The sequence below is a fragment of the Eleutherodactylus coqui genome, chromosome 8, assembly GCF_035609145.1.
Source record: "Eleutherodactylus coqui strain aEleCoq1 chromosome 8, aEleCoq1.hap1, whole genome shotgun sequence".
In the NCBI taxonomy this organism is placed as follows: domain Eukaryota; kingdom Metazoa; phylum Chordata; class Amphibia; order Anura; family Eleutherodactylidae; genus Eleutherodactylus; species Eleutherodactylus coqui.
Window position 1 is genome coordinate 21,986,913 of NC_089844.1, and position 15,216 is coordinate 22,002,128.

At 46.2% G+C, this 15,216-nt stretch overlaps 2 protein-coding genes across 2 annotated transcripts in view; one reads left to right on the forward strand and one right to left on the reverse strand.

The window, feature by feature from the left end:
- Positions 1-15,216, reverse strand: part of LOC136576196 (protein mono-ADP-ribosyltransferase PARP14-like) — a 913,674-nt gene that overhangs the window by 251,832 nt on the left and 646,626 nt on the right. The gene's annotated exons all lie outside the window — the stretch shown is intronic.
- The window catches only part of LOC136577385 (protein mono-ADP-ribosyltransferase PARP14-like), a 66,181-nt gene continuing 55,236 nt past the window's right edge, over positions 4,272-15,216 (forward strand). The window contains exon 1 of the mRNA XM_066577292.1: positions 4,272-4,414. Coding sequence (XP_066433389.1) covers positions 4,315-4,414 — 100 coding nt within the window. The 5' untranslated portion in view covers positions 4,272-4,314. The remainder of the gene's footprint in view (positions 4,415-15,216) is intronic.

The window sequence follows — 15,216 nt, forward strand, 5'->3', positions numbered from 1 at the left end:
GCAAACAGACAGGGTGGAGGGAGATTTTGGAGGGGGAACTTCACCAAAGGGTATTGCTCCTCCTACAGTACACTAGGAGTGGAGAGGGCACAAAATCAAGTTCAATCCTTGGGAGATGTTTACTGGCTTTGTGGGGACAGGAGGTTGAGGACCCGCCTGGAGGACAGCGGAATGTCCAGAACAGTATGACAAGGACTGGTAGTAGTCCAAACAATTCCATGTCCCTGTAATCAAGATTCAAAGAGTCTCTAGAAGGCTTAAAGCCTGGCCATGCTTATTGTATACCCACCGGGTGTACTCACAACAGCAATCCAGGTCTGCCATTGGCCTGCAGTTGAAAAAACTGTGTTAGAGAATAAGGGTTTGGGCCGACTCCCAGTTTTAAGCAGTATTGATGAGTGATTAGTAGAAATAGTTTGTGAAATCGGCCCGATACTGTCACTAAAATCATTGTGAATCAGGATGGTCGATTTCGACTCCCATGAAAGTCAATGAGAGAAAAATTTGGGTTCACTAATTTGGCCTACAGAAGGTTTCCACTGCAGCCAAAGCCCCCCAAATTGCATGAGATTACAGCTACACATCTGGGGGACAATGTGCTCACAAAAAATTGGTGAAATAGTGTACACTGGTGTTGGAGTCAATTGTGTCAAACAGGTGTCACTGAAAACAAAAGAAGGCCCACATGGAGTCTCCTAGATCAAAAATTGCACCAAGACAGACAGCAGGTGTACTGCTTGTTTCACACGGGCGACAAAATTGTGCGATTTTCTCGCAATAAGACAATGCTACAAATCGCATATATGTAAGGCCTCCTTCACAAGGGCGACAAGTCATGCGATTTTGTAGCATTGCTACAATGCTACAAATTGCATTTATGAGAAGCCCATGCTTTCCTATGGGTTACTTCACACATGCGATATTTTGTAGCATGCAACAACCCGACACCAAAAAATCCGGCCACGGGGAAAGCAGCCCTAAAAGTGGAAAGAAAGAACAAAGAGAAAAATTTGAGAAGGAAAGTCGAGGAACAAGAGACACCGATCACAAACTGAAATATTTTTACACAAATGCACAGAGCATGGGAAACAAGCAAGGAGAATTGGAGCTCCTAACACAGGAAGAGAAATAGGATGTCATAGGCATCACGGAAACGTGGTGGGATGATACACATGATTGGATACAAGGCTTGAAGGATACTACTTATATATAAGAAACAGAGCTAAAAAATGAGGATTAGGTGTTGTACTGAATGTTAGGAAAACATTAATCTCCACAGAGAGTCAAGCTTTAGAGCTGGGAGTTCTGTAGAAACTGTTTGGGTAAGAATACAAGGAGAGAACAACAGAAAGGACACCAATGTAGGTATTTACTATAGGCCACCTAGACAAGCAGAAGATATGGATGAACTCTTTCTGCATCAAATGGCCAAGCTCTCAAAAAAGTATGGTATAGTGATCATGGGAGATTTTACCCATCCAGACATTTGTTGGGAATCTCTCAGGTAAAAGTAATGGATCCAACAAATTCTTATCCGCTCTTGCTGACAACTTTATCTTCCAAAAGGTCAAAGAGAAAACAAGGGGATCTGCTATTATGGACCTAATTCTTACCAACAGGGAAGGAATGGCCAGAGCTGGATTGCAGGCCACCTTCAACACCCCTACAATAGGGCATGCCAATAAAGGGGATGATGGGGGTAGTAATTATCACGTGACGTCACCATTCCCACACACAGGTATGCTACACGGTGGGGAATAAACACAGACACTTGTGTATAGGACCTCGGGTCCCCAGGAACGGTTGGGGCCCGGTATAACTTTACTTGCAATTAACTTTGGCAAAAACAATAATTCACAGAAATGCAGGTACAATTTTTCATAGTGCAAGTAGAACAGAGCTAAGAGATCAGAGAGGATACACAGTTCCCGCAGTCCACGTTATCTGTCAGGCACCGCTCTTGGACTGGGAGCACTCCAGAGGAGGAAAGGGGGTAGGGGTCAATCCACAGACACTCTGGCAGCAATTATCCCCTTAAAGGATTAGCATTAACACCCCGCATCGGAGACTCGTGGGTATGACTGGTAGCGTACTTCTACGCGGTGATCCTAACTTTGGACAGCCGCGCAAGAACAACTTGTGGTTTGAATTAGTACCTTTATGAAGGGTCTCTCTATACAGAATTACTTAGGAATGCTCTTTCTTATGGTTTTGGGACTCACTCTACTCACATCCAGATTTCAGTTGCTACAGGATATCTCTCCTTCTCCTCCATCTTTACCGCAAGGAAGCTGAAGGTGCTTCCATGTGGCTCTGTGTTAGGTCAGGAACTACCACTGAAGATGGAACTTAAAGGGGTTGTCCCACAGAAGCAAGTGGGGTTATGCACTTCTGTATGGCCATATTAGTGCACTTTGTAATATACATCATGCATTAAATATTGGCCATACAGAAGTTATACACTTACCCCCTCCTGGTGCTGGCGTCCCCGTCTCCATGGCGACGAGCAAACTGCTTCTCTGGTCACCGGAACAGTCGCGCTTGCTCAGACAGGAATCCCCTTCTGTAAGGTCCTTTCTCACGAGCTGCGTCCTGGCTCCTCCCCCTTCTCAGCGTTATCGTGTAGCTCCGCCCCATCACATGGTGCCGATCAGCCAATGAGGTGGCTGGAATCAGCAATGGAGCTTAGACAGCAGAAGAACATTCACAGTGCACCATGGGAGAAGACCCGCAGTGCACCATGGGAGAAAACCGCGGTGCACCTTGGGAAAGGACCGGCGGCCATCTTGAAAGAAGAACTTTTATAAGTTCACGAAACGAGCTAATGGTGAGTAGAAACGCTCTTTAAAAACGCTTTCCGCGGGTAGTGTAGTATGTTTGCTTTAGAAGGGGGACTGGGAAGAGAAAAAATTTACATTTCTGCCGCGGGACAACCCCTTTAACTCCTTTCACGCTCTCAAGCACTCAGATTTATACCTCATGACATGACAGACTGATACATTTACAGGCAGGCAGTGATTTTAGGAGAGTTAACCTCTTCAAAGCCAAGCTTCGTACAGTTCATCTACATAAGACAAACATGTATGACATTTATGGGAGGTGACCAGGAGGGTGTTTGGGCCACTACAGTACCCTCCTAAGGAGTGAAACCATTTTCCATGTTACCACCCAGTAAAGTTTGTTGTTTGAAAAAAATGTGCTGTCTCCGCCAGTCACCGCCGCGCCATAACGTTACCACAACTTGCTTAACCATTATAGCTTTTGTGGGTATTCACCTGCCTAATTATTCACACGGACTGGAACGGAGACTCATTGTATGTCCTATTCTCGTCAATGAATACAAATGAGAGTAGCACATGTATTGTGTAGTGTCTGAAGACTGGACGAAAAAAAGGTTTCGTACCGTGTTAGCCATTAGAGCAATGTGTGATTGTTCTCAGTGAGAGAAACCAAGTAATCTTGTAGATATGATACCTTTTATTGTCTAACAAGAATGCATGATGGTATAGCAAGCAAGGGGGCGATATCCCCAAAAGCTTGCTTGCTGTAACATTATGCATTCTTGTTAGTCATTAAAAGGTATCATATCTACAAGATTACTTGGTTTCTCTTACTGAGAACAATCACACCTGAAGACTGGACAGCACACAGACCGATAGATGTGCGCTGTCCCATTCAAGTTCAGAGTCAGGCCTCATTCACACGAGCTTATGCGTAAAATGCTGCGGGAGGCCTGCAGAGACCTAGTCTGTGACCGGCAGAGACCACGTATGGCAGCAAGTGTACTGCGCGTGACCGTGTATCTTTTTGCCCCCCAATTCCACACTCTGCTTCATAGTGGAGTTGTGTATGTACCGCAGCCCATATGCAATGTATTGTGTATGGACAGCATTGCATACAATACAAAAGAATAGGGCTCTCGCTGCGTGATAGGCAGTTAAAAAGTTGAGCATGCCACGATCTTTGCTTCGTGCGTATGTACACGCAGTGTTTAAACGCTAATGTGGATGGATCAATGAAAGTCCATTTAGTGTGTACTAGGTGCCGAATGAGCCGGCTGGTTGAGCCTGGCCTAAGGAGTACAGGCAGCGGAACTTCTGCTGCACAATATCAGTAGTAAACACGCCTGACTTTTCCTGATGTCTGATGATTATACAGAGTGACGGGCATGAACGTTATCATAAACCTCTCTCTTACGGGAAATTCCTTGTACAAGAGAAAGTGAAACCAGCAAACCCTTCAGTGCTGCATATATCAGTATCTGAGGGTGTCACATTACCAGAGTGTCTCCTCTTTGTGTCTGAACACCCCACCATGGGGGACGGCAACTACCAGTACCCTGTGGCCCTCAAGTGGGACGAGGACCCCGGCAGCCTGAAAAAGTTAAAGAACAAACTTCTGCTGCATTTCCAGAGTAAGAAGAAGTCTAATGGAGGAGAATGCGAGATCAGGGACCTGGACTGCAGCCGGGGGCACATCCTGATATACTTCAGAGAAGAGGGGGGTAAGTACTGAGGGAGGGGGTACATACTGATACACTTCAGAAGTGAGGGGGTAAGTATTGAGAGGAGGATGCACATCCTGCTACACTTCAGACATGAGGGGTGTAAGTACGGGGGGGGGGGGGGGGACCTGCTACACTTCTGATATGAAGGGTGTAAGTACTGGGGGAGATGGGGCACATGGTGTAAGGCTGGGTTCTCACGGGACGGAAATCTCACAGCTTGGTTGCACCGTAAAACTGCAGGATAAGCGCAGCTTCAAAACACGCGGCCGCAGACGCGAGTTTTGAAGCGGCTTCACCGCCTGCATCTCCGCTGCAGCCATCTCTCCCCATAAAGAGGAGAGAGGCCGCTGCGGAAATGAAAAAAGAATTGGCATGCCGCGTCTGTGTTTTCCGCGCGGCATGTAAGTTTCAGTGTGGCTTTGCCGCAGCATGTGGACGGGATTATTGCAAAATCTCGTCCATTTTGCTGGCTAATCCCGGGATTAGGAGCCGTGGCCGGAATTGCCACGGGGACATTCCACACGGAAATTCCATCGTAATTCTGTCCCGTGTGAACCCCCGCCTTAGGCCTCATGTCCACGAGGAAATTATATTTAGTAAATTCGCGCGGAGAAAAAAATGCAAATCCGCATCCCATGGTAATGCATTGAGCATCCATGGTTAATTAAATAGCCGCGGATGGTATTTTAAATGATTTGCAGATTTTACGCACGGAAAAAAAACATGGCATGCTCCATTTTAACGCGGATCACGCGTGTGGGAGCTCATAGAGCTTAAATCTCAATTGATCTCCGGCATGAAAAAAAAAGACAATTATAGTGCATCCGCCCGGATAGTTTGGGGTAGCGAGTTCCAAAGGACTGGTGCTGCTCTGAAGAAGTCTTGGAGGCGGGAATGAGAGGTTCGAATTAAAGGGGCACTTAATCTGATTTCGTTAGCAGAGCGGAGGGCGCGGGCTGGGTGGTGGATTGAGAAGAGGGAGGCATTGTTAGGCGGCGTGGTGCTGTGGAGAGCTTTATGGATGAGGGTGGTGAGTTTGAATTGAATGTACAACATACAGGGTGTTCCACACAAAGCTTCCACATTTCAGTCAATCAATATGATAAAATGATGGTTTCAATCAGCAATGGATGAAAGGAAAACTGCAAGAATTTTGGGTCTCATTTATCAGACCTGTCTAATGGGAAGACCGTCTTTGTTGCCCCTAGCAACCTATCACAGCACAGATTTCATTTGACCTCAGCAGTATAGGAGAAGCTGTGCTGTGATTGGTTGCTAGGGGCAACAGAGAGTGTTGTATTGCCGGACGGTGACGGGCCTGTGTTGTGCCTTGGTGTCCAAGCTGTTTTCCTCGTACTGAAAGAGTCATAACTTTTTATTTTTCCCAACGACACTGCCAGAGGAGGGCTTGTTTTTTGTGGGACAAGTTGTATATTTAATGGCATTACTCTGTGGTACATACAATATGTTTAGAACTTTTATTTCGAGGGGGGGGGGGGGCGGTTGAGGTTGATGTAGAAAACAAAACCCTGAAATAACACAATTGTTTTTTGGACTTTGGATTTTGTTTTATTGGAGTACACCGTGTAGTAAAAAATACATGCCAATGTCATTCTCTGGATCAGCACGATTACGGCGATACCGAGGATATGTAGTTTCTATTAATGTGTTACTACTTTTGTACACTAAAAAGACAACATAAAATACAATTGTTTCCGCGTTGCCGAATTACAAGTCGCTCAGCATTTTTACATTTTTTATCGACAAAGCTGTTTAAAGGACCTACTGTTTGCGGAACAACCTGCAGTTCTTATTGGCGCCATGGTAGTACATTGACCTACAGATGACTACTCGTTTGATAGAATTGGTAAAAAACAATTCTAAAATTGTCCTTTTTATTTTTTTTACAGCGGTCACAGTGCGGCATAAATGACTAATAACAGTTATTATGCAGGTTAATATGATTTAAAAATTTTAATACTTTTACACAATAAAAACTTTTTTTTATGGTTCAAAAAAGTTTTATTTGGTCTGCCATGGAAATACAATGAACACAGAGATGTGAAAGCGAATCCTCAAATAAACAATGTTGACACACCTAAAAACGGTCTTCATCCTTCAGTTTACATTCTCTATCTCTAAGGCAGTTTCTTTTAACAATGTAAACAGTTCTGGTTTAACACTTGTGTGCCTCTTCGGGCATATATTAACCCCTTAAGGACCAAGCTGTTTTGTACCGTAAGGACAAGACACTTTTTAGGGATTTTACCCATGTGACGGTTTTACTGCTCTATTTTTTTTCCTTTAGCTACCAAAATTATTTTTGCTGCGTTTTCTTCCGTGACATATAGGACTACTTTTTTATATCTTTTTCACTGACTTTTTTTCCCGTTTTTTAGTTTTATTGTGGGTAAGAAGCTAAAAAAATTTTTTAGGTTCCTCTATTTATTTCGGATGTTTTGATATATAGTATGTATGGTTTTGGTTTACAGGGCGCATACGGTGACGGTTTTTGTTGGCGTCTGCTTTGTGTTATTTTCTTTCTTATGTATATAGTATTGATTTATTCAGTTATTTTGTTTTACTTATTTATGTAATTGTGTTTTTTACTATCTGTGTCCCCCATGATGTCATATAAGACCACTGGGGGACATTCACATTTTTTTTTCTTTATTTGACACTTTCCCACTGTAGCTGGGGCGTCCATAGGAGCCCTAGTTACAGGGGAAAGCAAGCCCTGTGGTGACATTAGTCACCTGCAGAGCTGCCAGGGTCTAGTCTGACCCTCCAGCTCTGCAGTAGCAGGGAATCCCGAGAGGTCACATGACCCCCCGAGGCTCCCGTAGTGAAAGTACATGTTACTTTCACTTTCCCCATACAGTGCTCATTGAGCACTGTATATCGGGGAAGCAGAAAGGGTTAAACCCCCCCCCCCCTGCCTTCTGCTCCGGGTTATCAGCTGTCACTAACAGCTGATAACCCGTTCCTGCCTCTGACTGATTGCAGAGCAGGAGACTTAAAGCACCGCTGTAATTTTACTATCGGTGGTGCTCTAAGCCCAGGACCAGCCACCGTAAATTTACGGTGGCTGGTCCTAAACGGGTTAATTAATAAAGAGAGAAAAAAGAAAAAAAAATGAAAAAAGTATAACTACAAGTGAACAAAGTTATGAGTAGTTAGGGTACGGTCACATGAGTACCCCAAAAGAAAGAAGAAAAGAGAGAAAAAAGAGAATGGGAAGGATATGAGGGGCGGGGGGGGGGGGGGGGACGGCGCCCGGCCTTTGAGCGAAAATATGAAGAGACAATGGCTTATGGTCTAGTGTTATTGATCAAGGTGGCGGTTGTGGGTGGGTTGGGTAATGATCCACTTTCCAGCCATACACTTAGGTCCGGGGAAGAGCGGGACTGGTTCCAGATCATCCCCATAGAGACACATTTGTTGTATCTCAGTTCGTCTTTTGCGCAGAGTTCCTCCATATATTTTAAGTGGTCTAATGCTTCCAGCCACATCAATCTAGAGGGAGGTATTGTAGATCTCTAATTTCTCAGAATTATTAGGCGCATGGCTAGTATGAAAAATCTGAGCAAAGAGCCCTTTATGCAGATTATTGAGCCAGGAACATAGACAGCAGTGCTATTTCTGGGGTGAGTGTGATTTTATTTCTGTATACTGAGGAGTACAAGGTGTTGACCTCCTGCCAGAGGGGGCGAATCAGAGGACAGGATCACCACAGGTGGACCAGTGAACTGGTCCCTGAAAGACATCTCCAATATGTATCCGAGTACTGGGGGAACATCCTGGCCAACCTCACCGGGGTCACCATCTCATCAATATTTTGTAATTTAATTCTTGCATTTTGCTGGATACGTTCATTTTATGGGTCAGAATGTACGACTTCATCCAAGACTCCTCTAGGGGTGAGATACTGAGGTCCCTCTCCCATTCCCTCTCTAAGTCTCTACTACTATTGCGCGTGTCCTCCTCCACAAACATCCGCTACAGTAATGATACCTTTTGTTGTTCTGAGGGGGCCGAGATGCACAGCCTCTCGAAGGGTGTGATAGGACGCCTCATCAGATGTGTGTCCACCTAGGGCCCTGACATAGTGACGCAGCTGTAAGTACTGAAACCATGCTCCGGGTGGGGGTCTTTGATCTCCAAGTATCTCGTGTAGTGTTTTAAATTCATCGCCTGAGAATATGTCATCAGCCCTGGGGATCGTGTCTGAAATAATGTTCATCAAGGGAGAGCCCTTCACGAAGTTAGGGATATCCAAATTTCCCACTAAGGGAGTAAGCGGGCCCAATCTTAAAATCAGTCCCAGTTTAGTCATCGGACCTATCCAGGCTGACCCCATGTCTTCCAGAAATGGAGACAGTCACACGCCCCTATGTTTTCCTCTACCTGGTAGCCAAATAAGACCCAGACCACCGAAAGGAGCTGAGTCCTGTTCCATCTCTAGCCATAGTTTTTGTGATCTACCGTGGAACAAGTCCAGGATCCGTCTGGTCAGAGACAACCTGTAGTAAACGGAAACGTTTGAGACACTCATGCCTCCCAAGTCCCTAGGGCCAGTGAGAGCCTTCCAGTTACGCCTGGGCCTGTTGCCCCCCCCAGATAAAATTCAGTATGGATTTCCTAATCCGCGATAAGAAAGATCCAGGTGAACCTATAGGAACTGTCTGTAGAATATAGAGAAATTTTGGTAAGGCGGTCATTTTTACTGGACTTATTCTGCCGAACCATGACATGGGAACAGACTTCCATCTATTAAAGTCTGCCTCCAGTACGGACAAGAGCGGCTTATAGTTTTTCAAGAAAAGTCTGTTCAGATCTTTCGTGATCGTTACCCCTAGATATGTGATCTCGTTGCAGTTCCACTTGAACGGAAGGGTGGGCTTTAGGGCGTCGACCTCCGAGTCCTGCAAGGTGATATTGAGAATTACTGATTTGCTAAGATTTACTTTGAAATTAGAGAGAGTCCCAAAGCGTTTGAACTCCACTAGAACGTTAGAGAGGGCAATTCTGGGATTTGTGATGTATAATAATAAATCGTCCGCGTATAGGGCCACTTTATATTCTTTGCTGCCCACCCTAACACCGCCGATGTTAGCCTTTGCACGAAGAGCGTTCGCCAGGGTCTCCATTACCAGTATATACAGGAAGGGAGACAGCCTAGCCTCGTGCCGTTACGTATTTGTATGGGTGACAAGAGCCGCCCATTGATCCGGACACGTGCGGATGGATCTTGGTATGAAGCCATTGACGCCCATGCGTCCCAGAACTTACTCCAGGAATCCCCAGCTCACCCTATCCAATGCCTTCTCTGCGTCTACTGAGAGAAGACACAGGGGATCCCCGGAGTTATGCGCCCGAGACACAAGGGTGAGTGTTTTTATTGTGTTGTCCCCTGCCTCCCTCCCAGAGACAAAGCCCACTTGATCTCTGTGAACTATTGAAGGGATGTGAGATTGGAGACGTGTAGCTAAGATTTTTGCGAAAATCTTAATGTCTATGTTTAACAGAGAAATCGGCCTGTAACTACCGCAGGCCGAGGGGTCTTTCCTGGGCTTAGGTATTACTGTTATCACTGCCTGTAATGCTTGGGTTGGGAAGGGGCATGAGCCAGAGACAGAGTTGAAAGCGTTAAGCAACAGGGGGGCTAGATATTCTCAGAGAAGCTTATAGAAGCGGGGCATGTAGCCATCTGGCCCTGGGCTTTTCCCAATTTTGAGGGATTGAATTGCCTCCTTCAATTCCTGTAGGGAAAAATTCCCCTCGAGTGCACTCTGATCTGATTCTGTGATCTGTTTGGGAGCAAAATTCTGTAAATAGTTGTCCCTTTCCTGTATTGACTTTGCTCTCAGTTCCCCGTGTCCGTCCGGCAGATTATATAAGTCATGGTAGTATTTATGTAAGCCATTTGTTATTTTTGTGTTTGTGTTGACCATCCCCTCTTCAGGCGTATTAATGGCAAAAATATATGTCTGTGGTGACTGTGGGTTCAAGGCTCTGGCTAATCCCCTACCGCATTTATTCCCATACTCGTAAAATCTTCCTCTAGCTCTGTCACTCCGGCAAAGCGAGGCCTGGTCTAACAGGTGAAGGATTTGGTTTTAAATTGTGGAGATTTCTGCTGCCCTAGTATTTGATGGGGTTGCTTAGTTTGTGTTCTCGAGTTGGGTTAGCTGGGAGATGAGGTCCTCAAGTGTGTTGGCCCTTTCCTTCTTCAATCGTGCCCCATGGGAAATAAAAATCCCGCGAAGAACGCATTTGAGGGCCTCCCATTTCATGGGGTCTGAGGTACTGTCAGATGCGTGGTCTGCATTGAAATTCTCAACAGTTTGCTGAATCGCCTGTATGCAGATTGTGTCGTTCAACAGGTTGTTGTTTAGTCGCCAACTGGTGTTAATTCTATCTTGTGAGGCTCTTGTAATTGACCCCCAGACTGGAGCATGGTCAGATCATATGAAGGAGCCTATGGAACTTAAGGGCTCCCGGTCTAGAAATTTATGTGAAACAAACAAATAATCTAGACGTTGATAACTGTTGTGAGGTGGGGAGAAAAAGCTATAGTCTCTCACCTCGGGATCTAATGTCCTCCAGAGGTCAATCAGTCTAAGGCTAGCGAGCTCTTTGCGTAACCTATGGAGTGATGTGTGCGTAATCCCGGATTTACCACCAGAGGAGTCAAGCGTAAATTCTAGGCTGAGGTTGAAGTCGCCGCCTAGTAAGATGTCAGAACCGTCTGCGAAGGTGCCTGATTCAGAAAATATACATTAGCAACGGTTATAATATCACTGCATATTTGAATTTTCAAGAAGAGATATCGCCCTTCTTCGTTCAGTGACGAGGAGATAAATTTGTGTGGGAGTTGTTTGTGTATGGCTATTGATGTGCCACCCGCTTTTTTAGTAGGGTGTGGAGCTATGATACCACGTGGAATAGTTGCGGTTTTTGCAGTTGGGGATTTTATTTGTTTCGAAATGCATTTCCTGTATTAATGCGATCATAATTTTGTGCCTGTGTAAGTGATCCAAGATCTGCCCCCTCTTGGCAGGTTTGTTTAACCCCCTCACATTATAAGTGCCAAACATAAGGTTAGCCATTGTCTGGTCTTAGTTGGTGGGATTGCATCAGGGCCGGTCTGGGAGGAGACAAGGTGGGGGTGGGGGGTGGGGGGGGACAAGGAAAAAGAGAAGAAATAAGAAAAGAAGGTTTACGTAGAAAAACCTTGCACGGCATATAGCAGCTGTAAGTGCTATCATGGTGAAAATATAGCGAATCGCTATAGTCGCAATGTACGCGACAGTTCACCTCGGATGGAGAGTGGTAGGGTGCCAGACAAACCCCCCCCCCCTCCCTCGAGAAGTGTTGATGAGATGAGGTGTCATATAGGGACCTTGGATATAACCTCCAAGTGGCGGCAAATCATAACAAGTAACTGAACTTGAATTGTTAACCAACAAGTATCATGAACAGCAGTAAAATAATCAATAAGGGAGGGCATTGTAGCATGGGCGCTTAGGTCGACCCGATCGATCTCCCACCAGTCAGGAGCCGAAACCCGAGTCAGCCGAACCAAGGCGCATCCCTCGGAAGATGGGAAAGGCGCGACCCCCAATGTCCTCTAGTCTCCCCCAGCAGAGTCCCAAGACTAGTCCCAGATGAAGGGTATCAACACAGGGGGAGAGTCATCAGGTATCTGTGTCCGAACCCCTACAGCGTTCGTGGCACTGTTTGGGTTGCACGTTCTGCCAGAGCTCGTGGGTGCAATCAGAGCTGGTGTAGCTGGCCAGTCAGGAAGGTTCAGTATTAGGCCCCACTCTGTTCAACATATTTATCAATGACATGATAGAGGGGCTACACAGCAAAATATCAATATTTGCACATGACACAAAATTATACAATATAATTAATGCAACGGAGGACAATGTGCGGCTACAAACGGACCTGGATAAGCTGGGGGCTTGGGCAGGAAAATGGCAAATGAAGTTCAATGTTGAAAAATGTAAGACTATGCACATGGGCAGGAGAAACGGATGTCACCAATATTCACTTAATGGGGTACCACTAGGGAAAAGTGATATGGAAAAGGATCTGGGGGTACTAGTGGAATGTAGACTGAACTGGAGTAACCAATGCCAGTCAGCTGCTGCAAAGGCAAATAAAGTCTTGGGGTGCATTAAAAGAGGTATAGGGGCGAAGGACGAGAACATTATCCTCCCACTATATAAGGCACTTGTCAGGCCTCACATGGAATACTGCGTACAGTTCTGGTCACCGGTGCTCAGGAAAGATGTCACAGTGCTTGAGGGGATTCAAAGAAGGGTGTGAGGGATTAGCGTTTAGGATCGGTAGCAACCTGGGCATAAGCAGTCAGAGACAGTGACACATAGGATAAAGTCTTTAGTCCAGGCTTTGCCTGGGTTTATTTCCAAGCAAACAAAGCAAAATACAGGCCTTAACTTCAGGCCAACACAAAGTAAATCCTGCTCGTCTGAGCACTTACTAAACATGTAGCGTTCCTGTCTACACACTGGTAACGCAAATGGCTCCTGCACACAGCCAGCCAGGACTCTCAGACCTGCAGAGGTCTCAGCTCTCCCCCTGGCCCTGTAGGCCCAGGCTTTATAAGGGCCTGGTACCAGCCTCACCTGGTACATGGGAGTGACCATCCCACCCTTCACTTTGGTCACTCCAGGAAAAGCCGGCCCGGATTATGTGGCTTGGAGCCACTTACATACTACAACGTGTTAGTAGCTTAATGCTACTAACACTATACTGCCGGCTTCCTCCACTGAGCCCAGGCTGCTCGGTGGCACGTATCTGCCCAAGCGCTCCCCAAAGCAGCATAGGAGAGCATCCTAGGCAATATATACCTGCCCTCCAGCACCTTGCCGGTCACCGTCTCACATACCCTCCCCCTCTGTTCGAGCCTGTGGGGTCGGACACCTTTCGCCGTCATGCAATGCGTCCTTGATAAGGCATCGGCATTGCCCTGTAGCTTTCCGGCCCTGTGCTCTACCGAAAAACTAAAATTTTGAAGGGTCAGGAACCACCTAGTGACTCTGGCATTTCTTTCTTTTGCCTGTGACATCCAGGTTAAGGGGGAGTGGTCTGTGATCAGCCTGAAGTGCCGACCTAGCAGGTAGTATTTTAGGGATTCCAGGGCCCACTTGATGGCTAGGCACTCCCGCTCAACGATACTGTAATTTTTTTCCGGGGGCGTGAGCTTCCTGCTCAGATATTACACGGGATGTTCCTCTCCCTCTACTTCTTGGGACAGAACTGCTCCCAGTCCCACATCAGACGCGTCTGTTTGGACAATAAATTCTCTTTTAAAATTGGGTGTGACTAACACTGGAAGTCTACAGAGGGCCCGTTTTAACTCTTGGAACGCCTTTTCTGCGTCAGGGTTCCACTTGACCATGACTGACTTACTGTTCTTCGTCAAGTCTGTTAGAGGCGCTGCTATGCTAGCAAAGTTTTGCACGAACCGCCTATAGTACCCTACAATGCCTAAAAAGGCTCTCACCTGCTTTTTAGTTGTGGGTTGAGGCCAGTCCTGAATGGCTTCGACTTTATTGACCTGGGGTTTTATAATACCCCTACCTATTATATATCCCAGGTATCGTGCTTCTTCAAGACCCAGGGCGCACTTCTTTGGGTTTGCTGTGAGCCCTGCTTTTCTAAGGGAGTTCAGTACTGCCTGTACCTTGGGTAGATGGCTGTCCCAGTCTTCGCTAAAGATGATGATATCATCTAAATATGCTGACGCATATTGACGATGGGGTTTGAGTATGATATCCATCAACCTCTGGAAGGTTGCTGGGGCTCCATGCAAACCGAAGGGTAGGCAGATGTACTGAAACAATCCTTCTGGTGTGGCAAACGCCGTCTTTTCTTTCGCGCTCTCTGTAAGGGGAACCTGCCAGTAGCCTTTAGTAAGGTCGAGAGTGGAAAAGTACCTGGCATGACCCAGTCTCTCAATTAACTCGTCCACTCTCGGCATTGGGTATGCGTCAAATTTTGACACGTCATTTAGCTTCCGGAAGTCGTTACAGAAGCGCAGAGAGCCATCAGGTTTTGGTATCAGCTCGATAGGCCTGGACCATTCGCTTTTCGACTCCTCAATTACTCCGAGGTCTAGCATTTTCTTGACCTCCTCTGAGATGGCTCGTCTGCGGGCTTCTGGAACCCTGTACGGTTTCAACTGAACCTTTACCCCTGGTTCAGTTATAATGTCGTGTTTTATGACACCAGTACGCCCTGGTATATCAGAGAACACATCTGAATTACGTTGTATAAATTCCCTCGACTCTTGTTGTTGGGATTTGGACAGGGACCCTGACACACACACCTCTGGGACCTAACCATGGGGGGTGCTCACTGCAGTCAGGGCTTCTCTGTCCTTCCATGGCTTAATTAGGTTTACATGGTACAACTGTTCTGGTTTCCGCCTACCTGGCTAGTATACCTTATAATTTACCTCTCCGACTTTCTCAATTATTTCATAGGGCCCTTGCCATTTTGCTAGGAATTTACTTTCTAGGGTGGGCACCAACACTAGTACCCGATCCCCAGGGTTGAAGGTTCTCACCTTGGGGGACCGGTTATATACCTGGCTTTGGGCTTCTTGAGCCTGCTGTAAATGTTCTCTAACAATGGGCATGACCGCCGCAATTCGATCTTGCATGAGGGAG